The sequence below is a fragment of the Phalangium opilio genome, unplaced genomic scaffold (genome assembly GCF_054372755.1).
Source record: "Phalangium opilio isolate 3A_F unplaced genomic scaffold, DU_Popi_V2 ptg000082l_1, whole genome shotgun sequence".
In the NCBI taxonomy this organism is placed as follows: Eukaryota; Metazoa; Arthropoda; class Arachnida; order Opiliones; family Phalangiidae; genus Phalangium; species Phalangium opilio.
In genome coordinates, this window is record NW_028324189.1 from 7,176,720 (window position 1) to 7,202,862 (window position 26,143).

Here is a 26,143-nt window from a genome sequence, read left to right on the forward strand (position 1 = left end):
CAATTGGTCGAAAGATTTCGAGGTTATGCAACAGTTTGTCGAAAGATTTCGAGGTTATGCAACAGTTTGTCGAAAGATTTCGAGGCTATGCAACAGTTGGTCGAAAGGTTTCGAGGGTATGTTCAGTTGGTCGAATGCAATGTCGACCTTATGACGGTTATTTTCAATTCATTTTTAACATTCACAATTTCACACCACCAAAATGGCGGCTCGTCAAGAAGAAAGTCCGGTTGCCTTCCTGAAAAACGGGATTAATGTCAAGTAATAATCTATATATTAATGGATGGTGCGCTTAATTAAATTAAATACGTTAATTTTAATTATGTTTTAGGGATTTAATGTCACCGGATGGTGTAGTTTTCGAAATTGACGATGTAAACATGGACTCGCAATCGGAAGATGAAGATGACAAAGTTTATTTCGATAACGAGGGAAACTTTGCTGACCTTTTTCTTGGAATATCGGACAAAGACAAAGTTCGTACTAAATACGATTGGGTCAACATGAGTTTTGATGAAATTTCTAAAGATATGAAACCAATTTGCGCGGACCGTGGCGTATTAAAAAGGGTAAGTGAAACATTTTTTTAGTTGGTATAGGCCGATCTGAAAGCCAATATGACCACCGTTATACAAAAGTATTTACAAAGATTTAATATAAAATAACCTATGACCTATAATTAAATTGGTTAATAAAGGTTCTTAAAGAGGGGCATGGGGAAGTTATGCCGCCAAAATCAGTGGTACATTGTCATTATAACTCTTTTTTGGAAAAACAAGCGGAACCTTTTGATTCCAGTAGATTGCGCAACTTTCCCTTAAAATTTATGTAAGGTTTAATTCTTTTGTCAAACTGAGATCTGACTCGATTGTAATATTATATAACCATTAACGTAGCTTGGGAGACGGTAAAGTCTTAGCAGGATTTGATTTAGCGGTATCCTCAATGAGGAAGGGTGAAATAGCCGAATATATTGTCAATCATACGTACGCATTTGGGAAATTGGGATGTCCACCACGTGTTCAACCAGAGGCCTCAATTTTTTACGTAATCGAAGTCATTAACTTCGAAGGAACTGCAGATTTAATGGACGAAAACGTGGATGGCTTAGCCCCTGAGGATCAAACCAAATTCAACTACGATAAAGTGACGAATCAAGCCAGGATCGAACACTTGCAAGGAAACGAAAAAATGAAGGAACAAAGTTATCAAATCGCTAAAACTTCTTATCGAAAGGCGTTAAGAATGTTAGAGAATCTCAATTTTGCTAATGAAACGCAACAAAATGAGACGGAAAAATTGATGAAAAAGCTTCATTTGAATTTGTCTCAATGTTATATATACTTGAAGGAACCCGGATTAGCTTCGTTTCACGCTAAGCGCGTTATCGAAGTGGACCCTCGTAATAGCAAAGCTTTGTATCGTTGCGGGAAAGCTAATCGTATCTTGGGAGAATACGAGGAAGCCAATAGATATTTGAAACGAGCCTTGAAACTCGAACCCAAAGACGAACTTATCATTAGAGAGATACAGTTGAACGAACGAGATAAAGCCGCTTATTTAAATCGACAACGACTTTTCTGTCTAAAAATGATGGGAAACGATACATCCAAGGATGAAGAAGAAAAGTTTGAGGTGACGGAACATTTTAAAAAGGCTGTTCGAGAAAATTTGCAGAAATTTCTTGAGAATGAAGAGTTGGATACGTATCCCTGCCATTGTGGTTTCAGTCAAGATGAAATTAATTACGTTGCCAAATTAGGGAAGGAGATGGGTTTGGACTGCGTTTACACTATAAATTGCGAGACCAAATTAAAGTTAATCAAAGTTCCTAGCATTAACACTTAAGTTTCAGTAGGGACTTGGCAGTACTACATCATGCAACGTCACGTACGCTACCTCCCACTAGTGCTAAAAAAATACCAGGAGGGGGGTTTATATAGCTTTCATTTTGTAAAAAACATACCATAATGGCGCTGGGGGCGAAGTTAAGCCCGAATTGCCAAGTCCCTTATTCTGAATTTTTTTCTCTACGGGTATTGACTTTAAATGGGTCTTAACGGAACCATCTTTATTTTTCATTGATGGTCTTAAAAGTGCCATCTTTTTTTTTTCATTGATGGTCTTAAAAGTGCCATCTTTTTTTTCATTGATGGTCTTAAGAGTACCACCTTTATTTTTCATTAATGGTCTTAAGAGTACCATCTTTATTTTTCATTAATGGTCTTAAGAGTACCATCTTTATTTTTCATTGGTCTTAAAAGCGCCATCTTTTTTTTTTTTCATTGGTCTTAAAAGTACCATCTTTATTTTTCAGTAATTTTTTGTTAAATAGGTTAAAAATAGGCCTCATTGTTCAAGTTAAATCAAGGAGGGGAGGATGCGTAATCCAAGGGAAATTGGCCCGTTAACTGTGGAACGACTCAGGTCTGAGGGGACATTAGAAATGGGGGAGAAATATAAGTCATAGTATAGTTCCATCATTAAATTGAAATTTAGAACAATTTAATGATACTAAACAGGGACCAATTTACTCATAACATCCTTTCATTTGTTTACGAACAACAAATTTATTGCTACAATTTTGTAAACTTGAATCTAATTAAAATTAAAATAAGCAAACGCAATTATTTTTTCTCAAGATAATTTTTTTAATCATCTCTCGGACCTTTCTATCTACAACCAACTTTAGTTGAATTTAATTATTTTAGAATTAGATTAATGGAAAAACGAAGAAAGGCTTGAAATAATTTACAATCATCACTAATATTTTTATTTTTTTTTTTCCTTAACGTAGAGTCAACTCTCTTTCCCCCAATTCTTAATCCTTCCACCTTTTGTTTTCATAATCGTATTTAGAAGCAATTCCTTCGATAGGATCAACTCTTATGTCAATCATTCGTTGTAATTGAGCTTCTTTGTATTCCGGTTGAAGAGTAATTGGCATTGGTGGGTAAACTAAAGAAAATATCACGTCACGGTTAATCAACCTTGGCAGATCATTTAAACCATCTCGTTACCATATTTCTTCATCCAAATGTAAACCCAAAACATCAATCCTGTTGCCACTAATACTCCAGCCGTTATTGATTTCCATTCCCCCGTTGGAGCTTTCAGTTCAGCAAAAGTTTGACAGAAACTCGCTCTGTATACTGAAGAAATCAGATTACGCTTAGCATTCACTTTGAAGTTTGAAACAATAGGTTTTAGGACCTACAAGCTTTCTTATCTTCCATGGAAAGTTTCTTCCAATCTCCCTTTTCCTTTTCCCTCAAAGCCAAAACATCGGCGGTTGGTTCCTTAAACCTGATGGCTGGCATTGGAAAGTCTAATCGATCAATGTAGTGTTCATCTCCGTTGACCCCAAATCCTACAACTTCACGTTTGCCAATTTTTGGTTTTGAGGTGTAAGTGGCGCATGGTTGCATCATGCGAAGGATGGCATTTTTCTGGGTAAGCCCCCTGGTCGTTATTTTGAATAGATTGTTCGCCATATCCTAGATTAGGGGTGAAATCAGGGCCCAGTTACTATCTTCCAGCCTCAAGGGCAAATGGGGTCAAATACGTTTTTTAAGCACTTTTACGACAACTTTGGGGTTAATTTATGAGAATTATCTTTAACTATTAATAATTTAGCATTATGTAAACATTAACCGGGCTTCCTTTCCAAAATTTGACCTTAGTTACGTAATTTAACCCAAGATTAGCCTGCTATAAAAAATATTTAACTTTAACCAAGGCTTAACTTAAATTACTTCTAGTTTAAAAACAATAAGATAAATAAGGTTGTTTTAGATATTGATTTATTACTTTTATATTCCATATCTTAATTCAATGTTTAAATATAAAAATGTCTCACCAAATTAATTTAATTAATTGGAAACTCAATTCGCAGAAAAGGAGTGCCTCTCGAGTCGTACTTCGGATTTCCTCTATTTAAGCCCAAGGAATTAGTAGTAATGGCAGTCGCCCTTGCTTTGACTATATTAAGCTTTAACGGGAAATAGCATGGGGTGCCTCTAGTCTATTATTGATTGTGGAAATGGAGGTATATAATATGAGACACAGGAGTTGAGACGAAAATTTACAGGACGGTTCCATAAAATTACTCCTCCATGGAAATGGGTCCAGTCTAGACTAGTAGGCTCGGACGCTCTTAGTACTTACATAATATAAGGCTTTATAAAATTTAAATAATAATAATATCAGGTCTTTCAGTTGTAATAAATATAAGATATGAGAAGGACTCCTTCAAAGTCATACATTGCCGATTTACTGCATAAAGGCACGGTAACAACCTTAATAGGACTGACCTTCGCTGGAGCTGGGATATGTTCCTGGAATGCTTATGTCTTTCTAACTAAAGTTAAACCCGAACGTGAACGACAACGAAAATTGCGAGAGCAACAATTACTGGAAGAAGGAGCCGCAACCACAAATCTTAACGAAAATTTAATGTGAACTATAGTTCACCATTAACCACCATGAATTTCCTAAAAACCAAAATTAACCTTTCCCATACCCTCCTCACCCTAACTAAATTTAATACCCCTAAACGACTTAGTAGTTCGTGGAAAATACTAAGATTAAACCACCTTGCAATTGCAACACATGATTTAGAGAAAAGTACCAAATTTTATCGGGATATTCTTAAAGCTAAAGTAAAGGATAAGTTTACCCAATCCACTTTGAAAACTTCAAACCTTTTTTTTTTTTGCTACTTTTTAGGTTAGCAAAGTTCAGAACTTACCAGAACACGGTGTTGACACAGTGTTTGTCGAAGTTGGCAACACTAAATTGGAACTTCTGCGTTCGTTGGGCAAAAACAGTCCAATACAAGCCTTCCTCGATAAAAATAGTAACGGAGGAATGCACCACATTTGCATAGAAGTCGATAATATTGATGCTGCCATCAAAGATTTAGTTAAAAATAAAATAAGATTGTTAAGCGAGAAACCTAGAATTGGCGCTCATGGAAAACCAGTCATTTTCTTACACCCAAAGGATTGTGGAGGAGTTTTAGTTGAATTAGAAGAAGTTTAGAAAATATTAAACAGAAATGTACAAAAATGTTAACGAAAGAAAAATCATAATAAATCGTGTACTATTTTGTTTCTTATAAAATTTTGCCTAATTTTCACTTAATTTTCGTCTTAATTATTGCTATTAAAATCATTTTATATACTGAATTTAATTTTAGTAAGATGAAACCAAGATAGAAGTTCAATGGGAGATGGTGCCTGGTGGTGGTTTTTTATTTTTATTTTTCTTAGCCATATCCTCAGTCATAACAAGAAGTGATATCTAGTTTACTAGGGAGAAGGTATAAATTCGCCACATTTCTAGGCTTATCTCCAATCCAAACGTATAGTAGGTCCGTAGTTAATCCCCGCCTCTAAATTACAACCAGCATCTCATTGGTTCTTCAAAACTCACGTCAGGGCGACACGAATGACGAAAATTACGTAATTCTCCGACTGAGGAGAGGCGAAATAGCCCGGCCTCCTTTTACGCCCCCCCCCCCTTGTATTTTGAAAGGGGGACTGGGACTATGGCGAGAGTACGTAAACGATGTGGCTTAATTATGGGCTAGACCATCTTGTTATAAATGAAAATATTTCAAAAATGGAACGAGTTATCTATCTATCACGAGAAAAGGAGATTCGAAACCTTGGGGAGTTAATCTAGGCCTATACATTAATTAATTATCCTTAGCCGTAGAAATCGAATTAATTGGAATCAATTTACGCTAGAATATGGTCTTAATTAGTGTCATCATAAGTTTATAAGATATGTTCCAAAATATAGAAGCGACACGAGGAATGTTTATGGTGCCAGATTGATATTTGGCAGTAATATCCCTTTATTGACGTCACCATGGCATATGAGTATACGCGCGTCCCTTGAGGGTAGGAACATGGAAGAAAGTAGAACCTTAGCCAATAACTTTAATTAGCAAGCTTACAAATAAAAATAAATTTATCAAGCAGACCTAAAAATATTGACGCAAGTTAATTCTTATTTCGAAATATATTCCATCAGATACAATCGATTTTATTAATAATTAATTATGAAAATACTTTTTAAAACTGTGTAATCATTGGTTATAACTTTGATACGGTACGCAAAGTTTTCATTGGATAAAGTCATTTATTCTGTTTATTAATTGTGTGTCATCATAAGTACCATAATTACCCCTGATAAGTAAAACACGCCCGTTGGACTAATGTAACCAGCATTTTCATCTGCGTCCTATACAAGTTAGGTATATGCGACGCCGTGCGGCCTTATTTGTCCCAACTTTTTTAGCCAATGGGAGACGTTTCTAAGGGTGCCTCTAGCTTCTCATAAGTCTGACTTAGATTCTCTGTAAATGGATAGAATTCTTAGATTCTCAGTCAGAATTCTGAGTAAGTAAACATTAATGTTTCGTCTGCTACACTAATGGGCACAAGCCACAGAAGCTTAAGCTACAAATATCGTAAGTGTTAATGATTATTGTTATTTAACCTACATAAATTGCTGAATTAGTACCGTTATCCATCATTGCTTAACATATCTCGCAGCAAAAATAATGTTTTAAGTTACAACCCTAAAACTATACTCGCGCGCTTGAAGGCCGCCATTACACCAACACTGGTCCGTGGCCTACAAGATATCTGTAGGGGAGGTCTGAATATGAGCCTCCGCGGACGATTTACATTTTCAAATGACTACAAGAGGCCGCCTCCTTCGTGTTTTGGGTGAAAATGCCGGTTACATTAGTCCAACGGCCGTGTTTTACTTATCAGGGGTAATTATGGTACTTATGGTGTCATGTAACATATAGGGCTCGCCGCTTTATTATGTTGAGAAAGCATTTTCATCATACTCTTAATTCAGAGACTATGAATCAAGTTTATATACCTTAGCCACTAACTATAATTAGTAAGCTTACAAGTAAAAATAATGTTATCACACTGACTTAATGCTCAATCAGAAACATTCGATTTTATTAAAAATTAAAATACTTTTTAAAAATGTGTAATCATTCGTTATAACTTTGACACTAAACGCAAAATTTTCATTGGATAAAGTAATTTATTCCGACTGTTTATTAAGAGTGTGTCATGTCAACATATTGGACTAACGGCAGTAAAGCCGCGTTTACACTAGACACTTTGAAAGTACAAAAGGGGATATTTGAAAGTACAAAAGGGGATATTATTAAGACCAGAAATCTTTCACGATAAAATGCAAACATTATTTTTCAAAAAAGATTAGGACTTTCTAAAACGGTTGAAAACGGTTCCAAAGTGTCTCATGTAAACGCGGCTTATTATGTTCAGAAAGCGGTTAATTATACTCTTAATTCAAGTTTCTATAGGGAGCTAACAGTTCTGAACCTGAAACGTCACACCCTTCTATCTCTTACTGGAGTTTCATCCCCCCTAACGGTTGGAAACAGTATTCTACGCGCAAAAATGCCACCCAGAGAGGGGCTGCGTGACGTCAGACTATCTCTTCCCCCAAGCCAGTTTTTAGCTCCCTATACCTTCCTTAGCCACTACGAGATGGCCAAAGGGCTGGGCTCATAACAATACCTACATCGTACCGTAACAAACAGGCGCACAGAAAATATGTGTGAATAGACCCTCGATCCGCTACCTTTAACTGTGCTAATATGATTACCCGCAATCCTAACTTCTGTTTTAATAGTAATAGAGCGACACAAACTGAAAACGTGCGTGAGTAGCCCCACGATGCTAAAACGATTACCTGTAAAATATGTCTAACCCTTAAAAGACATACAGAAAATCTGAGTGATTAGCCCCACTATGCGCTATCTTTAACCCTATAGAAAATCTGAGTGAATAACCCCTCGATGCCCTACCGTAAAAAATAATTACCCGTAATCCTTAATTACTTCAATAATTTTACCATAAGTTATGGTCAAACTAATACCCTCATGGTAGATGTATATCATACGATGTGGGTAAAAACAGCATGACAACAGTATAAAAACATAATAAACAGCATAAAAACACAATAAAACCGCTGTAAATACAATAAAAAACATAAAAACACAATAAAACCGTGTAAAAACACAATAAAACAGTGTAAAAACACAATAAAACAGTGTAAAAACACAATAAAAACACAAAACAGTGTATAAACACAATAAAACAGTGTAAAAACACAACTAAAAACATAAAAAGTGTAAGAACACAATAAAACCGCGTAAAATCACAATAGAGCACATTTAAAAAAACACAATCAATGAACTAATTTCAAATTAAATTAAGAACCATCCAGGAATCAGGATGAGCGCGGCGCGTGATCGAGTGGGCTATGATTTGACAAGTGTCAGAAATTAGGCTTACCTCAGATTTAAAATATAGGTCTACAATGTAAACAAAACTAGTTGCAACTAAAACCAACCAATTTTCTATCGTTCTTTTATAATATTGGCAAGGTAGGTAAATGAAAAGCGAACAATTTCGTTTCCAAACTAGGAATTGTTTCAAAAATATTAAAAATGTGGCCTTGGCCTTAGTTTAGGAGGGTAGGGATAAAATTAAGTGTAGCCTGCCTGCCTGTGTAGGTTTAAAATATCCAAGGTTACTAAATTTTGTAATATTGAGGTTTTTAATTTTTTTAAGGGTGTGGTTTCGCGAAAATGATTTTAAATTTAACTTTCAGTGAATAGAGGAGCATTTAAAGAATAAAAATCGCGGCTAAACATGTCAGTTTTGACAGAAAACATAGTTCTGTCCCGTACTAGGGCTCAAGATTTAAATAGTGTTCGAAAATTAAATTGTTGGTAAGAAAATAAATACTTCTAAATTATTAACTTCTAGTTGCTAAACTTCCGCGTAGTTAACTTTATTATATTTAATTTAATCTGTATTAAAGGGGCAGTGAATTAACAGACGTGAGCTTAGTAAGAAGAATGACTTTTGTCGAAGTATTATCATTGAGGTATCTTAATTATCCCAAACATAACAAAAAAAAAATTTAAGAAAAATTAATTATAATTATTTTAAGCGTAAACAACATTTCGACGCTACTCGATTTTTCTTACTGCAAAAATTTGCAAGAGCTCTACATTCGCAAGAATTGCATAACAGATTTGAATGAAGTTATTTATCTAAAAGATCTCCCTCGTTTAAAAAGTTTATGGTTAGCCGATAACCCTTGCGCTCAGTGCGACCATTACAGAATGACGGTACTAAGAGCGCTTCCTAATCTACAAAAACTAGATAATATCAGTAAGATATCCAATGCGTATAAAGATAAGACTATATTTTAAAAGTATACGTTCATTGGGTATATGGAATAGGTGTCCAACCTCAAGAAGTTGAAATAGCCAAATCAAAGGGAAAGATTTTAGTGGAACCTTCGGAGAAAAACGACGACGAAGAATCAGATGAGCAGATAATCCCAGTCCAAACCCAAACCGCCCATGTTAAAAAAGAGAAAGTTGAGGAAAAAGAAAAGGCATCTCCCGATAAAAATCAAGAAATGGTTGAAGAAGACATTAGGGGAAATAATCAAACGCCTTCTAATCCAAGGTATAACTGAGGCGGCCCTTTAAATCATTTTAATCACGCTTTAAATCTTCCAGGTTCGAAACTGCAGTACCCAAGCAACCAAAAGTGGCAATTCCTTCACCACCTAATGTAGACCAACAACATGTGGAAATTGACCAACATAAAAACAACCAACAACACCAATACATCCAACAACAACAACAGAATCAACACATCCAACAACAACAACAACAGAATCAACACGTACACCAACTTAAACAACAACAACAACACCAAGATGTGACAAGCTCAGTCATTCATAGACAAATAGAACACCGTGATCACGTTGTGACAACAGCCATGTCTAACAACTCTGCCAGTAACAATGCCCAACATGTTAATCACGCATTTTACGCTCGTGTTCAAACCCTGGTTGATCATTCGAGTCGTAAACCTCGAAAACCATCCGATCTCCGTTGCGAAAGATCAAATAAATCCGTTACATCTTCACCTCCGCCTCCATTACCCAGTAACGGAATTGACGAATCTCCCGATAATTATCAGATTGGAGAAATGGAGGGGTCATTTTACGGTGGCAGTGGTCAAACTGGGGGAAGGGATCTATCGGAATTGGAAACAAGGAGTTGTTCCTTGGATAGCGAAGCTTCTTATTATTTGGAGCAACGCGCGGCTATTGGGGCAGGCTCTAATAACTCTTCCAGGACAGAGAAAGGTTCACCCACCAGAATTTTACCCAAAGGGGGAAGAAATAGGGTAAATTATAAGCCCCCTTCGGACAATAGGCCTAATTCAGATACTAACGCTAAAAACCTTTTGCAGAATTCTAATATTCTCTCAGCGGTACTTTGCTTGATCAAAGAATTGGATTTCGCCAGTTTGGAAGTTGTCGAAACGGCCATTCATTGTCAAATGGAAGACATGGATAATTAATTTATTTGGGAATAACACACACTCTCTCTCTCTTTCTCTACTAACGAGCTAATTTCATTTATACCTTTAAAGTAGTTCACAAATTCCTCCTAAACTTTAGAATCGAAAATTTCTAGTGTAAATTGCAGGTCAAAGGTGACAGATAGATCTCTTGTAGAAAAAAACGAAAAATTAGAGTTGAGAAAAAAGAAATGTAGTAATACCTTATAATTATAAATATATATATATATATTAAGTTTAACTGTTTTTTTTATAAAATTAATGAAATAGCAGCTATAAGTGTAGGATTATAAATTTTTTTTAACCTTTGGGAGCAAAGGGGTTATAGGTCACGTTTTATTTATTATTTTAATATTATTAACTAAACTACTTATTTGTTACCAGAATCTCATTATTACGTTTTTTTAATTTAATATTTATTTTAATTGTATATTAATTAATTAAAAATTTTTTTTAATTCAGTTTCATACAACGATCAGATCTTTCTTTCTTTTATACAAAACTAAACTAGGGTTAGATAATTTAATTAAACTATCTGATTCTCATTTTTACGTAGCGACTTATGTTGTGTTAAAATTTATATAAACATTCCACTAACGTTTTAATAAAGATTTTTCAGTTACGAAGACTATAAAAGAATCTATGATATCTGCGCAATTTTTACGGGTTATTTTTGGGTTAAGCTCAATATTTTGTATGGTTATTTGCATATTTTTTTAACTTACTAAGTTACTAGTCTTCCACTCCGATTGTGATTTACATAATAAAAAAAACCCCCAGTTTTTTGACTAACAAAAGTTCCAAGTTAACGGGAGCAGGACCGGAGTTGAATATATTGTTTGAAACATACCCCTTTTATGTAATATTGTACTAATTTATGTATTATTCAAATTATAACAGCTAATTATAAGTTGTAATTATTATTTGATTAAGATTTAAGCATATAAAGATCAGTTAAAAAGTAAATAAACATCGGATTCGCCAAGGCTTAGAAGAATTTGAAATTGAAAATGACAGAACAAAGGCTTAACGCATTTCGCTAACAGAATTAAAATTACCTCTTGCCTTTATTTTATTTCGATCCTTCTTTAGTTCTAGTATCCGGTTTTACTGAATTTCTATCATTATTTCAAATGACAGTTTATTAGACTAGCGACTTGAATCGTTTAGAGCACTTAAGGCGAGAAAACCACACTTATTTCTCGCTTCCAGGCTCCAGCTTGCTGATTGGTCCAGAATCGCGCGGGAAAAATATCGCCATTTTGGAACACGGCTCTAGGTATCTGATTCGTCCAAAAAAGGCGGGAAAACATACCGCCATTTTGGAACAGAGCACTAGGTATCCTGATTGGACCAAATAAGGCGGGAAAACATACCGCCATTTTGGAACAAGGCAACAGCATCTTGATTGATCCAGAAGCCCGCGGGAATGACGCCATTTTTGGAACAAAGGAACTCTTTAAGCCTAAGGAATGAGTAAAACGCATTTTTTATCAGATGCTTAAACTTTTATTTTTCGGAACTTTGTGAACAAACATTTTTAGTAATTTTTTTTTTGAATTTTACAAATGATTGCAAAAACTGATAGGATTAGGAAACAAAATTTAAATTAGAACAATTTTTTTTTTGATGGGAAACGAAACAGGTACGAAAGCTTCGAAATGTTTAAATTCATTGGAATAATTTTAAATTGAAGAAAGTCTATTATCGTTTCTTTAATCTACTTCTTCAATGGTTGGTCCAGCACCAGCTCCAGGGGCTCCTGGTCCACCTGGACGCGGCATATCAGCTCCTGGCATGCCACCAGCGCCAGGTGGCATTCCTCCAGCAGATTGGTACAATTTAGTGATGATGGGGTTGCAGACTTGTTCGACTTCCTTCTGTTTGTGTTCATACTCATCCTTCTCGGCTAGTTGGTTAGTGTCCAACCACTTGATGGTCTCTCCAACCTTGTCCAAGATCTTCTTCCTATCATCTTCCGTGATCTTGTCCTTGACCTTTTCATCTTCGACAGTGGATTTCATGTTGAAGCAGTAACTTTCCAAAGAGTTCTTAGCGGAGATCCTGGCCTTCTGTTTCTCATCTTCATCTTTGTAGTTCTCAGCTTCTTTGACCATCCTTTCAATTTCTTCCTTGCTCAAACGTCCCTTATCATTGGTGATGGTGATCTTGTTCTCCTTGCCAGTGCTCTTATCAACTGCGGAGACGTTGAGGATGCCGTTAGCGTCAATATCGAAGGTGACTTCAATTTGAGGAACACCACGAGGAGCTGGTGGAATTCCAGTCAGTTCAAACTTTCCTAGAAGGTTATTGTCCTTGGTCATGGCTCTCTCTCCTTCAAAGACTTGAATGAGTACTCCGGGTTGATTATCGGAATAGGTGGTGAAGGTTTGAGTTTGACGTGTGGGGATGGTGGTGTTACGTTTGATGAGGGCGGTCATAACTCCTCCGGCGGTTTCAATACCCAGGGACAAAGGAGTAACGTCCAAAAGCAGGAGATCTTGAACCTGCTCCGATTTATCTCCATTGAGGATGGCAGCTTGAACAGCAGCACCATAAGCGACGGCTTCATCAGGGTTGATACTCTTGTTCAATTCTTTTCCATTGAAAAAGTCTTGAAGAAGTTTCTGGATCTTGGGGATACGAGTGGAACCTCCAACCAGGACAATATCGTGAATGGCTGATTTGTCCAATTTGCCGTCTCTTAGGGCCTTCTCAACAGGCTCCAAGGTGCTTCTGAAGAGATCAGCGTTAAGTTCTTCAAAACGGGCTCGAGTGATGGTGGAATAGAAGTCAATTCCTTCAAACAAGGAATCAATTTCAATGCTGGCTTGGGTGCTGGAAGAGAGGGTTCTCTTTGCACGTTCACAGGCAGTTCTTAAACGCCTGATGGCCCTCTTGTTGGTGGTGATATCTTTCTTGTGTTTACGCTTGAACTCCTGAACAAAGTGATTGACCATGCGGCTATCAAAGTCCTCACCCCCCAAGTGAGTGTCGCCGGCTGTGGCCTTCACTTCAAAGATACCATCCTCAATGGTCAGTACAGAAACATCGAAGGTTCCACCTCCCAAATCAAAGATAAGAACGTTGCGTTCGCCAACGCCTTGAACCTGAAGAGATGAATTAATAAGGAGTTTTAGTGCTTAACATAGTAACAAGTTGAAGGCATTTGATTTTTTACCTTCTTGTCTAAACCATAAGCAATAGCAGCTGCGGTTGGTTCATTGATAATCCTAAGAACGTTCAATCCGGCGATGGTTCCAGCATCTTTGGTGGCTTGTCTTTGGGAGTCGTTAAAATAAGCGGGAACAGTGACTACAGCATTGGTAACAGTCTTTCCCAAATAGGCTTCAGCAATTTCCTTCATTTTTGTCAAAACCATGGAGGAAATTTCTTCAGGGAAGAAGGTTTTAGTTTCTCCTTTGTAGTCGACTTGAATTTTAGGTTTTCCACCATCGCTGACCACATCAAAAGGCCATTGTTTCATGTCCCCTTGTACCGAAGCGTCTTCAAACTTCCTTCCAATTAACCTCTTAGCATCGAAGACTGTGTTGTTGGGGTTCATGGCTACTTGATTTTTAGCAGCATCTCCGATTAACCTTTCAGTATCAGTGAATGCTACGTAGCTAGGCGTAGTTCGGTTTCCTTGGTCATTAGCGATGATTTCAACTTTGCCATGTTGAAATACTCCCACACAAGAGTAAGTGGTTCCTAAATCAATACCTACAGCTGGCGTTTTGGCCATTTTGTTTTAATCTGGAACGAAAAATAAAACCATAAATTAGTTATTAACTCGCGATGAACTTAAAATAAAGATGGAGTCGCGGCTTCATGACTCATCATAAAGAAAAAAATTGAGCAACGAGGCCCGGCCTCGCGCGCAGACAACACCCCAGACAAAGGCTTCGTAATCGCTAACCCTATTTGACTTCTAATTCCTATTAAACCCGAAATAATTCACGCATTTCGAAGAAACTGCAAAACGTGAACTACAATACAGGCAATTAATACTTACACTTTTAGTTACTTATAAATTAATAAAAATTAGTTTAAATCCGACTTAATGACGGACGAGCTTCAAAACCAACGTCGTTTCTGTACTAACCAATGGATCAATGAACGAGTTTTATCCTTTGTCCGGCTAGTCTTTCTACCGAGTTCCGGACATGACGTCATTTACGTAGAAGCTTCTAGAATATTCCCCGACCAATCAGAGGGCCGGACTCCTTTTCTGGAATTTTCCACTAGAGTCATGGTCGAGTCTATTACATATTTAAGAGGGAGGATCGCCGCGTGATGAGAGTGAGGGTGGTGGGAACGAAAACGAAACCCCTACAATTTTCCATGAGGACAATTATTATAATAGAAAGGGGGTAGTTTTCCCGCGTAAATGACAATAAAAAATAGACAAATTTACATTACTATATATATATTAATAAAATACACTTGTAAAAATCAAGGATAATAAATTTTTAATGAGAATTCATTGATTTTTTAAAGCCTAACACGTGATAAATGCATGTCGTTTTGTCGTATCGATTATATATCCTGATTACATATATAGGGTAATGGCAGCCCTCTGCCTTCGACTGTATTAAGCTCTATGGGGAAATAACATGGGGTGCCATTACTCTATAAGCCTAATCTGCTTTCTTTTTATTATCTTTTGCAATACTTTTTGTAAATGTACATTTTTCTCAGAACCCCCGTTTCCAGGATAAAAATTATGAAAGAGAGGGTGTAGGATATTAGCATGAAGAAAAATAACGAATGAAAATCTTCCCAATCGATGTAATTTTGACTTTCAATTTTGTTTTTGCCTTTTGGTATAACGTTTAGTAAATGTTTCGTGTTTAATTTTCGTAAAATTCCCGTGGCACCTAATCTTCTCATTCTGTAACAAAAATTGAAATCTAATAAAGATATTTCAACATGTCAATGTGAAAGGAAAAACATTGCGATCGACCTAACCTTTGGTTCTACTCAAGGGTTAGATTGAAAACATATGGGATTTTTATTTTTTAGGTTCAACTTAGGCATAGACTAAGAGTAACGCTCTAGAAATATAGGGTCAGGGCTTTTACGCGGTCCGAAGTTATAGTTTAAATCTGGAGAAGGATATCTTTACGTAATAATAAATGGGAGTCTTATGACGTAAGAGTGGGTCGGTATGTCTGTCGACGGTTGCTTACGCTATGTTGATGTCCTTGAAACACTTCCGGTCAAAATTTTTACGAAAAGCGATGCCAAGTCGGTCGACAAAAAAGTGTTCTCTCGGAAAATGTACCTCGTTCGAAATTCTCATCTCGTTTATGAGTATTTCGAGTGACCTTTTTTGTTCCAAGTACGCGAAGTTGTCCCCAAACGCCACGTGACTCAGCGCCGAATAAGCGTCATCCGGATATTGGAAAGTCAAACTGTCCATGATGGCCTCGCGAAACACTGACATTGGTCCCGTGGTGGATTCCTGTTAAGATTTAAGGTCCAAGGACCGAGTAATAAAGCATCTTGAAGAACATTACCCTACCAGTATCATGTCCTCAAAGGCATTCCCTTTCAACATTCCAATTTGGTAGACGTTATTCTTGACCGCCGTGGCCAAATCGTCCACCGTATTGATGGTCGGCAAGGTTCTGGCAACGCTGACGGTTGACGTCAACATACCGCAGTAGTACTGGATCAAAACTCCAATGGAAACTAACCAAGAACCCAAGAGGAATCGACTGGAAATACATCTGGATGATTTCATGCCCTGGAGGTCCAAGTCTGCCCATGTTTGTTGGTTCATTAGTGACCTGATGATGGAAACTCATGGTCAACTTACCTTGTTTAAGTATAATCTGAAGTAGCTTCCATGTCCTCGGTGTCCTCCAAGACGCGAAAAGTTTATGGTAAACCTTTTGGTATTGAAACAAGGAGATGGTACACAACAAGAAGGCCGCGGCTACCAGAAGCCATACATCTGGGGGGAATGGCAAAAGGAAGAAGACCTTCCTTGGGTAGGGGACATTCTGTGACCTTGTAACAAAGGTCAAAGCGTCGTAAGAATAAGGGACGGAGAAATCCACCACCTTCTGACGCGCTGTCGTCATTGACATACTGGACAAAGCCATATCCGCTTCCTACAAAAAATAATTATCTAACCCTTGGCACCCTAATTAGGCCTAACTCTATACTTCTCTTTGTAATAATCCAATCATCCCTGTCCATTTCCCGCCACGAACTCTAGCACCCCATTGACCATCCGCTGGCGTCACGAGTTCAAATCTAATTAAAACGCTAATTAATTATAATTAAAGTTAATTTAATAACGCAAAATTAGGCCTACTTGAACTTAAGGTATTTTGAAAGTATTTGTAAAAGTTCGTATTCAACTCCATGAGGTTGAATTGTTCCATTATAAACGAAAAATGGATGCTGAAAGTTAATTTTTCTTTTGAATTCAAGCCAAAATTAAGGGAGCCAAATTAAAACATTGTGGCGGCGGGAAAATAACCTCATTTTTATGACGTGGAAAGAAAAAACTAAATTTTAAAAGGGATGAGGTTTAAATATACTTACATGAATATAGGCAACTTTTAAAGCAAGACCCGCGCAGTTCATGATGTTCTAGCAGCGATAGATACATTCAAAATGAGATAAAACTGGATTAACTGACCTCTTAAAATAATTACGCGAAATTCATTAGTTAATGGACGTCAAATTAAGATAAAATTGGAAAATATTTGATGAGAAAACGCAATTAATTACTAATATTTACTCGTTACCTGAATTGATTTCCTAACGATCCACTGCCAAGGAAAAAATTAATAACGACCAGAAAATATTGAATGAAAATGTTTCACATTTATTCGGGTTTAATATTATTTGTATGAAATGAAAATGAAAATAAAATAACAATAATGTTTTCAAAATACATTTATAATGGAATTTCGCGAAGGAGTTTAAAGTTTATTGGTAACTTTACAGTTTACAAGCACTTTACTGAATTATAGTTTAAAAAACACTTAAGAATGTTTGTTATAATTTACGAAAGGAATTTAATCAATTAACTTTTGACTAATTTCTCTTCATCCTTAGTTGGTGAAGTTACTTCCGCGGAAGATTTGTTGGATTTTCCCCGTCTTAATGACGTATCCTCAGTCTATAAAAGATTTACGCTATCTTTAGGGGTTTTATAGCAAATAAAAATAATACAAAACGGGCCCAAAATGCACGAAATAAACTTAAAATACTTCAAAAGTGGTCGGAAACAAAAATTAGACTTGAAAACGCTTAAAATATGCTCAAAAATGATCCAGAAGTCATAGCAATGGGTTGAAATGCATTCAAAAATGGTCCAAACAAGTTTAAAATGGTCAAAACAGTCTAAAAGTAGGTAACGAAAAGTCCAAACAACTCCCGTGCGCCCCAAACACCTCTTGAGCGCGCCCAAACAACTACCGAGCGCGCCCAAACAACTACCGAGCGCGCCCAAATACCTCTTAGCGCGCCCAAACAACTCCCGAGCGCGTCCAAACACCTCTTAGCACGCCCAAACACCTCTTAGCACGCCCAAACACCTCTTAGCACGCCCAAACACCTCTTAGCACGCCCAAACACCTCTTAGCACGCCCAAACACCTCTTAGCACGCCCAAACACCTCTTAGCACGCCCAAACACCTCTTAGCACGCCCAAACACCTCTTAGCACGCCCAAACACCTCTTAGCACGCCCAAACACCTCTTAGCACGCCCAAACACCTCTTAGCACGCCCAAACACCTCTTAGCACGCCCAAACACCTCTTAGCACACCCAAACACCTCTTAGCACGCCCAAACACCTCTTAGCACGCCCAAACACCTCTTAGCACGCCCAAACACCTTTTAGTGCGCCCAAACAACTCCCGAACGCGCCCAAACACCTCTTAGCACGCTCAAACAACTACCGAGCGCGCCCCAAGACTAAAAATACTTAAAAACTAAATGACAACAAATTTTAAAGGCATATTTCACCATAAAACTCATGCTAACGCAATAAAAAACTAATTAAACTAAGTAATTCGCAAGCGAAAAATATCAGACTAATTAGGGAGACGTTAATTACCCCTAAGCTTTGTTAGAAAAGTTGGCTTGGTACGAGGATTTCAAATAGGATGGGATCTGAAAGTGCGCGTTAATAAACGTTTTTCGTCTCTAAACCTTAAGTGTCACTTCAATAAACCCCAAAACGTTTAATTTATTAAAGGTTTAAAAACTTACGCTGCTGTCGCAATCTTCACAATGCCAAGTGTAACCTCGTTGTTTGGGTGATTTCTTGACGGGCGGTCGCAAACAATGTAAATGGTAGCATTTCTTACATTCGTCACATCTGAGGAAGAATTAGTTATATCGTAATTAACCTTAAATTAAGTAACACTTACTTTACTAAGTTTGAAGTCTCTCCACTTTCACCACAACGGCAACAACTTAATTTTGTTTCTGATTTCGTTTTTCGAGGCAATAAAGTTCGACTAGATTTTGGAGCTGGTGCTGCTGTTGGTGACTGAAAAATAATTATATAAAATCAAGCTATAATTAAATTTAAAAAAAAAATAAAGCTATAATCATAAGTTTATAAGATATGTTCCTTCCATAAGTATAACACTACCTATAACTCATAACGCTAGAGACTTACTGAGAGGGAGAACGACGCTACTCAGTTTTGCAGTCCATCCTCCTATAGAGTAGTGTCGGTAGAGAGGGGAGTAGACTGTGTATCCCTCCCTCTAGGCGCGCTTTTGTAAGAGGGGATACTGTACGCGCCTGGTAAGGGGGATGGCACTGAGCTAAGAGAGCTAGATGTCAGTTCTACGTATGCAAACGTCACACCCTTCTATCTCTTAGCTCAGTGTCATCCCCCCTACCGAGCGCGTACAGTATCCCCTCTTACAAAAGCGCGCCTAGAGGGAGGGATACACAGTCTACTCCCCCTCTACCGACACTACTCTCTGGTATGACCATGGATAAAGAATGCGCGTGAGGAAATTTGTTTTCACTCTACAGGATAGGCAACTCCCTATCTCGAGCGACAGCTTATTCTGTATATACTCTGTTACAACATCGGTTGTCAGCACGCTCAAAGCTAGGTCTCTATGTAATCTAGCCTTGCGCGTGCTGACAAGAGGCCAAAAACTTCAGGATATTTTAAACGATTTTAAATCCTGAAGATCCTGAAGTTTTTTGTCTCTTGTCAGCACGCGCAAGGCTAGATTACATAGAGACCTAGCTTTGAGCGTGCTGACAACCGATGTTGTAACAGAGTGTATACAGAATAAGCTGTCGTTCGAGATAGGGAGTTGCCAATACTATAGCGTGAAAACAAATTTCCTCACGCGCATTCTTTATCCATGGTATGACGTTTGCATAGTAGAACTGACATTACTCTATTTAGTCTGTACTAACTATTAAGCCTTTGACAGCAGCGCCTCATCAGGCGCCACTCGCTTTACCTCGAATCTATGACCTACGTCACTTCGTGACAAGCTCCAGTTTCTAAGTTACCAGTAACAAACTTACTTACCTCTTTATCTTTTTCCTTGTCAACTTTCTTCTCGACTTCTTTTTCATCAGCGACTGTTTCTCTCAACTTCCTCTTGCGAGCGTTTCCCCTCCTCCTTTGAGCAGCGGCGTTATCCTTTGAGGAAGCAGCGGCCATTTTCCTTCTTCCCTTTTTAATACTCAATGTGATTTTCTCTCGGCCATTTTTATCATCCTTATCATCCTCCAATTGAGAATCTCCGGTATCATCAACTTCGGACGAAGTATTAATAGTTGATTGCGATTCCAACGTGGCTTTTCTAGACGACAATCGACTTTGTCTAGTGCTAACTTTGGAACAATCACTAACGGGGCTGCTGTTTCGAACACCGCGCTTATTTTCCCGTGAATGATCTCTTAAACGTCTGGGTGCGTTTGGATCAACGTTATCGTCTTTATCGTCTTCCTCCGTCTTATCACATTCGCTGCATTGCCTTCAAATTAAATAAAAGTACGTAATAAAGGCTTAATTATAAGTAAAATGTAATTAATTCATATTAATTAATTAATTAAGAACTTAGGAAAAAATTGACTTTAAAAGAAAAAGGAAGGCGGAATAAAAAAGAAATGAAATAAATAAATAAATTTAGAGCCATTTAAGCCTAATTAAGTGATATGCCTAATTACTAGTTTTAATTGAATTAGATAATTACCATCCTTGGGATTTAGTCTTTTTGGGCATTCTGGAGAGGGGCGGATCCAGACATTGTAAATGGTAATGTAACGTGCATTTATCACACTTGGCCAAGAAATGTTGGTCATTCGACCTATGGCAGATTCCGCATCTAAACACAACAAAAACAAACCGCCGTAAAACATGTACTAATAACTAAATAACTCTGGTTAAGCCTGCTTCAAACAATTAAAGAAATCCGCCATTTTGGTGGTGGGATTTTACTAAAATCGCAAATAATAACTTGCTTCAAAGAACTAAAGAAATCCGCCATTTTGTTGGTGGGGATTATACTAAAATCGCAAATAATACGATGCTACAAAGAACTAAAGAAATCCGCCATTTTGTTGGTGGGATTTTACTAAAAATCGCAAATAATACCTTGCTTCAAAAAACTAAAGAAATCCGCCATTTTGTTGGTGGAATTTTACTAGAATCGCAAATAATACGATGCTTCAAACAACTAAAGAAATCCGCCATTTTGTTGGTGGAATTTTACTAAAATCGCAAATAATACGTTGCAACCCTGTTTATGTTTCTCGATAAGTAATGCTGAGAGATTTAAGGTGTTTTTTAAGGGTCTTAAATTTTTGCGTGTTTGGCTCGTTTAAAACTAAAAAACAAAAGGTTCATGCGTCAATGAGGCAGCCTAAGTTTACCGTAAGATGACTTAAGCCTTGGTTAAAATTAATTTACATAAGAGCGGCCATCTTGGTGGTAAGCTAGGCCTAAAATAATAGAAAAAAAACGGTAGCAAGCTAGGGAATATAATATTATAAAAATAAATAAACGCAAATTAATTAATAAATACTAAAAAGTAATTAAATTAGGTTTAAAATTTAATTAAGATTAAATGAATTAAAAGTAATCGATTCTTACTCAGAAATAACGGAGGTAGAGTGATCGGATCTGCGACTATTTTTGCTGGAAGGAGATTTTGGAGGCTGCTTCTTTTGCAAAACTTCAGGCAAAGCTAATTTCTAATAAAATATAATTAAAAAACCTTTCAATTAAATTAAAACTAAGTAATATAAATCAATTAAACTAAACTTACCTTATTTCCAATATCACAAAGAATTGTATGTAACTTTGTTCCAATATCCATTAAAGGTTTCCCGATGGCTTGAAGTCCATCCAATTCGCTACACAACTTTAAAATAAAATTAATTAATATTAAATTAAATTAATTATTGGGGGTTTTTAAGCGAATAAATTTAAATTAACATCAATTATAGTTAATTACTTTATCGTATCGCGTCCTGATTGTTTGTTCCTGCTCCTGAAGTTGACTATTTTGTTGTAAGAGTTCATCCAGCCGTTTTTGCATGGAAGTCATTCTGGTATTGCGATCTAAATAATATCCGACGAATTCAACGCTAAATGCGACGGGAATGTGCCATTTCTTCCTGATATCAATCATAGTATCCGTGCTTGATAAATAAGTTTGAGGGCTGAGACCCATCAACTCTGATTTCCTCATAAGACGTCTGTAAGCGGTTGCGCTCGAAGTCAGAAGTCTGGGCATCTTTTGAGTCGGAACTATAAGATTCAAAGTTAATTAGCTTTAATTAACTAGTTTAAATAGTTTACAAAGATTTAATTAGTATTTACCCCATGGTGGAGGTTTAGAAGCTTGAGCAACCGCGTATTTCTCTCGATGCCAAGCTAATTTACGTTCAATTCGGGATTTTTCTTCCGAAGGTGGCATACTTTCCAATCGGTTTTCTTTCGTTTGAGATTGCAGCGCAAACCAATTGCATCGTTTGTTACGAATGACACCCTTTACAGCGTGAACTTTGCAATAAGCGAAAAAGGGATCGGCGATCTGAAAAAAGAAAAAAAAAAAACGATTATCCTGATTTCAAAAAGAACCGTTACCTGACGGAGTTCGGAATCGTGGCGAGAAATCCTTACCTCTTCGTGAGAAGCTTCAGAGAGAAGTCCTTCTCTTTGGGCACAAGTAACGTGAAAATAACTTCGACACATTCCAGCGTCGCAACTGATACAAACTCCAGTTCGACAGAATCTATCATCCTCGCATAAAGTGCAGGCCTAAAACGTTTATTAGTTTGTTTGAACTTCAATAGAGTGCTGTCAGAAGCGCCGGTGTGACGTCACCCATGCTGTTTTCCCATAAAGAAAAAACGGTAACTGTCATGGCCGCCCATTGCTAAAGGCAGACTCATGACGTTTAACCTTGGATCTGACGTCACAACTGACAGCACTCTATTGTTTATCCCTTCATAGACAAAGCTTGGATTTATTATTATTATTACTTTAGCTCCCCAACGAGAATAGGGCATTTCAAATAACGTCACTGGAGATAATTTATCAACATCTCCAAATGCAACGCCAGAAATATAAAGAGCGCAAACTAAATGAACCCAACGTCCAACATCAGTTTCTTTAAAAATACCCCCGGAATTTGGACAAAGTTCGCAGATCTAAAACAATTTTTAAGTTAATTATCCCACTTAATTTCTTAATTTTAATTAAAGTTTTTTAAGTTAACTAACGGGGGACATATTTCCAGCTTTACAAGCATCGCAAAACCAGGGTTCAGTTGAACTGGAAGAAGCATTACTGACTGCGGTATCGGTATCGCTTATACCGTAACAGCCTGCTTAGGAAAAGAAGATTCCCCCCCGCAAATAAAGAAATTAGCCATTAGCTAATTAATTAAATTAGCTGAGATTAAAAAGTGCAGGGATTCAATTTAATTACAGCTACCTACCTTCATGAACAGTGATTCCGCAACAATCACATTCAACTATTTCATCATTGCCTTCGCTAACGTCTCCGAGGCAAACACAACATATAAGTACTTTCAAATGTTTGCTTTGATTATCGCCAGAAACCTACAACCATGGATAAAGAATGCGCGTGAGGAAATTTGTTTTCACTCTACAGGATAGGCAACTCCCTATCTCGGCCGGCAGCTTATTCTGTATATACTTTGTTACAACATCGGTTGTCAGCACGCGCAAAGCTAGGACTCTATGTAACCTAGCTTTGTACGTGCTGTCAAGAGACGAAAACTTCAGGATCTTCAGGATTTAAAATATGCGCGAGTTTTTTAGCTCGAGTGCACGGACCTCTAGGCTTTGTTTCAAATACGTGTAGTAGGCTGGAGGCAATTTCACATGTATTTGAAACTAAGGCCTAGAGGTCCATTCACTCGAGCTAAAAAAACTCGAGAATATTTTAAATCCTGAAGTTTATTGTCTCTTGACAGCAGTACAAAGCTAGGTTACATAGACACCTAGCTTTGCGTGTGCTGACAACCGATGTAGTAACAGAGTATACACAGAATAAGATGTAGTAACAGAGTATACACAGAATAAGATGTAGTAACAGAGTATACACAGAATAAGATGTAGTAACAGAGTATACACAGAATAAGATGTAGTAACAGAGTATACACAGAATAAGATGTAGTAACAGAGTATACACAGAATAAGATGTAGTAACAGAGTATACACAGAATAAGATGTAGTAACAGAGTATACACAGAATAAGACGTAGTAACAGAGTATACACAGAATAAGATGTAGTAACAGATTATACACAGAATAAGATGTACCTAGTAACAGAGTATACACAGAATAAGATGTAGTAACAGATTATACACAGAATAAGATGTACCTAGTAACAGAGTATACACAGAATAAGATGCCGTTCGCGATAGGGAGTTGCCTATCCTATAGCGCGAAAACAAATTCTTTATCCATGCTACAACGTTTAATTTAAATATAATGAACGGTAACTAAAACAAGTTACTTACCCTCTGTTTAACTTGGCTCTGTCTATGTATTGCTCTATCAATCAATTCACCCACTGATAACTTGGGTAATTTTACATCATTATCATCCACAGTTACCGAATTATTCTTGGCTAAGTTTTGGCTTCCGCAAGACATAATATCTTCAAGCTCAACTTTGGGTTCTTTTTTAGGGATGATATTTTTTGCCAATTCCCTTTTTTTTGTCTTTTCTACTTCTTTTTCGTCACTATCTTCCTCATCTTCGTCATCATCACTGTTGTCCTTGTTACTATCACCAGTATCATCTTCCGAATTGTCATTTTCGTGTTCCCCGATATTGAAATCACTATCATCCGAGCTATCCTCCAAATCCCCAAAGTCTAACAATTGTAGATTCTTTTCAACGGGTTTAACACGACGTTTGCTGGGATCTCTTTCAACTGAAACGCGCCAACAAGAAGGCAATTGCATTTAACACGCTTGAAACTTATTAAGCCAAATTAAGTCACTCTAAAAGACAATTTAGGCCTAGCTTCGCTAATAATAGGGATATATCTAAAGGTATAGACTAATGGCACCCCATGTTATTTCCCCATAGAGCTTAATACAGTCGAAGGCAGAGGGCTGCCATTACCCTATTCAAGCTTAAAATCCATCCGTAAGACAATATTATTATTATTATTTAAAGCTTTTTATTTTAGATATTCCTTTCAGTTACAAAAGTTCCTGATTTACAAAGTATCAGTTATTTTATCAAGATTGGCAACATCTATGATCAAGCAAAACAAATCCATCCAAATCCAAGAGTAGTGGCACTCCATGTTAACTACCCATAGAGCTTAATACAGTCAAAGGCAAGTAGGTGCCATTACTCCTCCTTAGTCCACTCGATAGACAAAGGCTTAAACTCACCCATAGCTTTGTAAAGAAATCTAATGCCAGCATTTTTATCCGTTAGTTTTTCTTCCATTTTACCGATTTCTTAATATATATATTTAATTAATCATAGTTAACTCGTTAATTTAAGTTCAATCGAGCGCAGCGCTGCACCGCTGCTTGGCGCAAATTGAAGTCTCGTCAAGCAAAAACCAAACAAGTAACAAATTCGCCCTTGAAGCAACCAATCAAAACCCAATGTACAGAATACAGAGCTTTCAGTTGGAGGAGGTGCTGAGTCTCGTGACATAATTTACGCTGCCATATTGGTGGGTTTAAAGAAGGAATGAAGCTGAGACCACCCAATATGGCTACCAGAACAGCGGTAAGACTTGGGAGGGTGTGACGTACTACTATCCCATCTGAAAGCGTCTATCTCCGATGGCAGCTTATAGAGTAATGTCAGTTCTACGTATGCAAACGTCACACCCTTCTATCTCTTAGCTCAGTGTCATCCCCCCTACTAGGCGCGTACAGTATCCCCTCTTACAAAAGCGCGCCTAGAGGGAGGGATACACCGTCTACTCCCCTCTCTACCGACACTACTCTATAGTACGATGTTCACACATTGTGAACAACACATTCAATAATAAATTAATGGACGTATTCTCTAATCTCATATAAGGGATGTATAATCTAATGTCATGTGACATGGTGACGTCAACAAAGGGTTGTATACTCTAAGCTAATATAAAATGGTGACGCACCATAAACATTCCCTGTGTCGCTTCTATATTTTACTGATGGTAGA

At 37.3% G+C, this 26,143-nt stretch overlaps 7 protein-coding genes across 14 annotated transcripts; 3 read left to right on the forward strand and 4 right to left on the reverse strand.

Moving 5' to 3' along the window:
• The first annotated feature begins 110 nt into the window (after positions 1 to 110).
• shu (inactive peptidyl-prolyl cis-trans isomerase shutdown) lies at positions 111 to 2,627 on the forward strand. Its single transcript, XM_089848130.1, has 4 exons — positions 111 to 261; positions 332 to 569; positions 698 to 828; positions 897 to 2,627. The coding sequence occupies exons 1-4, from the start codon at positions 203 to 205 to the stop codon at positions 1,846 to 1,848; spliced, it is 1,380 nt and encodes a 459-aa protein (XP_089704256.1). The 5' UTR covers positions 111 to 202; the 3' UTR covers positions 1,849 to 2,627.
• On the reverse strand, positions 2,628 to 3,999 carry LOC149651284 (cytochrome c oxidase subunit 4 isoform 1, mitochondrial-like). Its single transcript, XM_089848136.1, has 4 exons — positions 3,860 to 3,999; positions 3,218 to 3,497; positions 3,021 to 3,152; positions 2,628 to 2,958 (listed from the first exon to the last, which is right to left on the reverse strand). The coding sequence occupies exons 2-4, from the start codon at positions 3,492 to 3,494 to the stop codon at positions 2,822 to 2,824; spliced, it is 546 nt and encodes a 181-aa protein (XP_089704262.1). The 5' UTR covers positions 3,495 to 3,497; positions 3,860 to 3,999; the 3' UTR covers positions 2,628 to 2,821.
• A 479-nt stretch (positions 4,000 to 4,478) lies between these two features.
• On the forward strand, positions 4,479 to 5,145 carry LOC149651285 (methylmalonyl-CoA epimerase, mitochondrial-like). Its single transcript, XM_089848140.1, has 2 exons — positions 4,479 to 4,661; positions 4,729 to 5,145. Exons 1-2 carry the CDS (start codon positions 4,485 to 4,487, stop codon positions 5,041 to 5,043), a joined length of 492 nt encoding a protein of 163 aa, XP_089704266.1. The 5' UTR covers positions 4,479 to 4,484; the 3' UTR covers positions 5,044 to 5,145.
• Positions 5,146 to 8,295: 3,150 nt separating this feature from the next.
• LOC149651286 (uncharacterized) lies at positions 8,296 to 11,373 on the forward strand. 2 transcript variants are annotated; one of them, XM_089848128.1, is made up of 7 exons: positions 8,296 to 8,455; positions 8,683 to 8,803; positions 8,896 to 8,961; positions 9,028 to 9,251; positions 9,323 to 9,554; positions 9,608 to 10,286; positions 10,353 to 11,373. In XM_089848128.1, the coding sequence occupies exons 2-7, from the start codon at positions 8,724 to 8,726 to the stop codon at positions 10,461 to 10,463; spliced, it is 1,392 nt and encodes a 463-aa protein (XP_089704254.1). In that variant the 5' UTR covers positions 8,296 to 8,455; positions 8,683 to 8,723; the 3' UTR covers positions 10,464 to 11,373. The 2 variants fall into 2 exon arrangements, with proteins under 2 accessions (XP_089704254.1, XP_089704255.1); XM_089848129.1 differs by having other exon boundaries at positions 8,307 to 8,600.
• A 576-nt stretch (positions 11,374 to 11,949) lies between these two features.
• Positions 11,950 to 14,629, reverse strand: Hsc70-4 (Heat shock protein 70 cognate 4). The gene is made up of 3 exons (XM_089848121.1): positions 14,479 to 14,629; positions 13,645 to 14,219; positions 11,950 to 13,573 (listed from the first exon to the last, which is right to left on the reverse strand). The coding sequence occupies exons 2-3, from the start codon at positions 14,206 to 14,208 to the stop codon at positions 12,179 to 12,181; spliced, it is 1,959 nt and encodes a 652-aa protein (XP_089704247.1). The 5' UTR covers positions 14,209 to 14,219; positions 14,479 to 14,629; the 3' UTR covers positions 11,950 to 12,178.
• On the reverse strand, positions 14,479 to 17,275 carry LOC149651288 (putative glutamate receptor). 5 transcript variants are annotated; one of them, XR_016371158.1, is made up of 8 exons: positions 17,025 to 17,275; positions 16,792 to 16,880; positions 16,640 to 16,730; positions 16,288 to 16,585; positions 15,991 to 16,229; positions 15,592 to 15,930; positions 15,435 to 15,520; positions 15,219 to 15,357 (listed from the first exon to the last, which is right to left on the reverse strand). XR_016371158.1 is itself a non-coding variant. In XM_089848133.1 (7 exons), the coding sequence occupies exons 1-7, from the start codon at positions 17,064 to 17,066 to the stop codon at positions 14,640 to 14,642; spliced, it is 1,089 nt and encodes a 362-aa protein (XP_089704259.1). In that variant the 5' UTR covers positions 17,067 to 17,275; the 3' UTR covers positions 14,479 to 14,639. The 5 variants fall into 5 exon arrangements, 3 of the variants coding, with proteins under 3 accessions (XP_089704259.1, XP_089704257.1, XP_089704258.1); XM_089848133.1 differs by lacking the exons at positions 15,219 to 15,357; positions 15,435 to 15,520 and adding an exon at positions 14,479 to 14,694 and having other exon boundaries at positions 15,656 to 15,930; XM_089848131.1 differs by lacking the exon at positions 15,435 to 15,520 and having other exon boundaries at positions 15,093 to 15,357; positions 15,656 to 15,930.
• Positions 17,276 to 17,289: 14 nt separating this feature from the next.
• Positions 17,290 to 26,059, reverse strand: LOC149651289 (PHD finger protein 14). Of its 3 annotated transcripts, XM_089848118.1 has the most exons (16): positions 25,369 to 26,059; positions 24,478 to 24,896; positions 23,428 to 23,551; positions 23,210 to 23,316; positions 22,970 to 23,137; positions 22,608 to 22,745; positions 22,305 to 22,518; positions 21,937 to 22,232; positions 21,748 to 21,843; positions 21,573 to 21,673; positions 20,674 to 20,805; positions 20,004 to 20,454; positions 18,865 to 18,986; positions 18,704 to 18,812; positions 18,549 to 18,604; positions 17,290 to 17,607 (listed from the first exon to the last, which is right to left on the reverse strand). In XM_089848118.1, the coding sequence occupies exons 1-15, from the start codon at positions 25,424 to 25,426 to the stop codon at positions 18,551 to 18,553; spliced, it is 2,589 nt and encodes an 862-aa protein (XP_089704244.1). In that variant the 5' UTR covers positions 25,427 to 26,059; the 3' UTR covers positions 17,290 to 17,607; positions 18,549 to 18,550. The 3 variants fall into 3 exon arrangements, with proteins under 3 accessions (XP_089704244.1, XP_089704243.1, XP_089704242.1); XM_089848117.1 differs by lacking the exon at positions 18,549 to 18,604 and having other exon boundaries at positions 23,210 to 23,313; positions 25,369 to 26,055; XM_089848116.1 differs by lacking the exon at positions 18,549 to 18,604 and having other exon boundaries at positions 25,369 to 26,055.
• Positions 26,060 to 26,143: the final 84 nt, after the last annotated feature.

Excerpts from the sequence above, each read along its gene's own strand:
- Hsc70-4 (XM_089848121.1), bottom strand. The coding sequence starts at position 14,208 with ATGGCCAAAACGCCAGCTGTAGGTATTGATTTAGGAACCACTTACTCT. Across the intron at positions 13,574-13,644 it reads CTTATGGTTTAGACAAGAAG|GTTCAAGGCGTTGGCGAACG; the intron begins GTAAAAAATCAA and ends TCATCTCTTCAG.
- LOC149651289 (XM_089848116.1), bottom strand. The coding sequence starts at position 25,426 with ATGGAAGAAAAACTAACGGATAAAAATGCTGGCATTAGATTTCTTTAC. Across the intron at positions 22,746-22,969 it reads ATTCTCGTTGGGGAGCTAAA|GCCTGCACTTTATGCGAGGA; the intron begins GTAATAATAATA and ends TAAACGTTTTAG. Across the intron at positions 21,844-21,936 it reads TCAGGACGCGATACGATAAA|TTGTGTAGCGAATTGGATGG; the intron begins GTAATTAACTAT and ends TTTATTTTAAAG.
- LOC149651285 (XM_089848140.1), top strand. The coding sequence starts at position 4,485 with ATGAATTTCCTAAAAACCAAAATTAACCTTTCCCATACCCTCCTCACC. Across the intron at positions 4,662-4,728 it reads GGGATATTCTTAAAGCTAAA|GTTAGCAAAGTTCAGAACTT; the intron begins GTAAAGGATAAG and ends GCTACTTTTTAG.
- LOC149651284 (XM_089848136.1), bottom strand. The coding sequence starts at position 3,494 with ATGGCGAACAATCTATTCAAAATAACGACCAGGGGGCTTACCCAGAAA. Across the intron at positions 3,153-3,217 it reads CATGGAAGATAAGAAAGCTT|TATACAGAGCGAGTTTCTGT; the intron begins GTAGGTCCTAAA and ends TGATTTCTTCAG. Across the intron at positions 2,959-3,020 it reads CATTTGGATGAAGAAATATG|TTTACCCACCAATGCCAATT; the intron begins GTAACGAGATGG and ends TATTTTCTTTAG.
- LOC149651286 (XM_089848128.1), top strand. The coding sequence starts at position 8,724 with ATGTCAGTTTTGACAGAAAACATAGTTCTGTCCCGTACTAGGGCTCAA. Across the intron at positions 9,555-9,607 it reads CAAACGCCTTCTAATCCAAG|GTTCGAAACTGCAGTACCCA; the intron begins GTATAACTGAGG and ends TAAATCTTCCAG. Across the intron at positions 10,287-10,352 it reads CCAAAGGGGGAAGAAATAGG|AATTCTAATATTCTCTCAGC; the intron begins GTAAATTATAAG and ends AACCTTTTGCAG.
- shu (XM_089848130.1), top strand. The coding sequence starts at position 203 with ATGGCGGCTCGTCAAGAAGAAAGTCCGGTTGCCTTCCTGAAAAACGGG. Across the intron at positions 570-697 it reads ACCGTGGCGTATTAAAAAGG|GTTCTTAAAGAGGGGCATGG; the intron begins GTAAGTGAAACA and ends TGGTTAATAAAG. Across the intron at positions 829-896 it reads AACTTTCCCTTAAAATTTAT|CTTGGGAGACGGTAAAGTCT; the intron begins GTAAGGTTTAAT and ends CCATTAACGTAG.
- LOC149651288 (XM_089848131.1), bottom strand. The coding sequence starts at position 17,066 with ATGAACTGCGCGGGTCTTGCTTTAAAAGTTGCCTATATTCAT. Across the intron at positions 16,881-17,024 it reads TAAAAGTTGCCTATATTCAT|CATCCATTTTTCGTTTATAA; the intron begins GTAAGTATATTT and ends ATTAACTTTCAG. Across the intron at positions 15,358-15,655 it reads TTCAAGGACATCAACATAGC|AATGAGAAGATTAGGTGCCA; the intron begins GTAAGCAACCGT and ends TTTTTGTTACAG.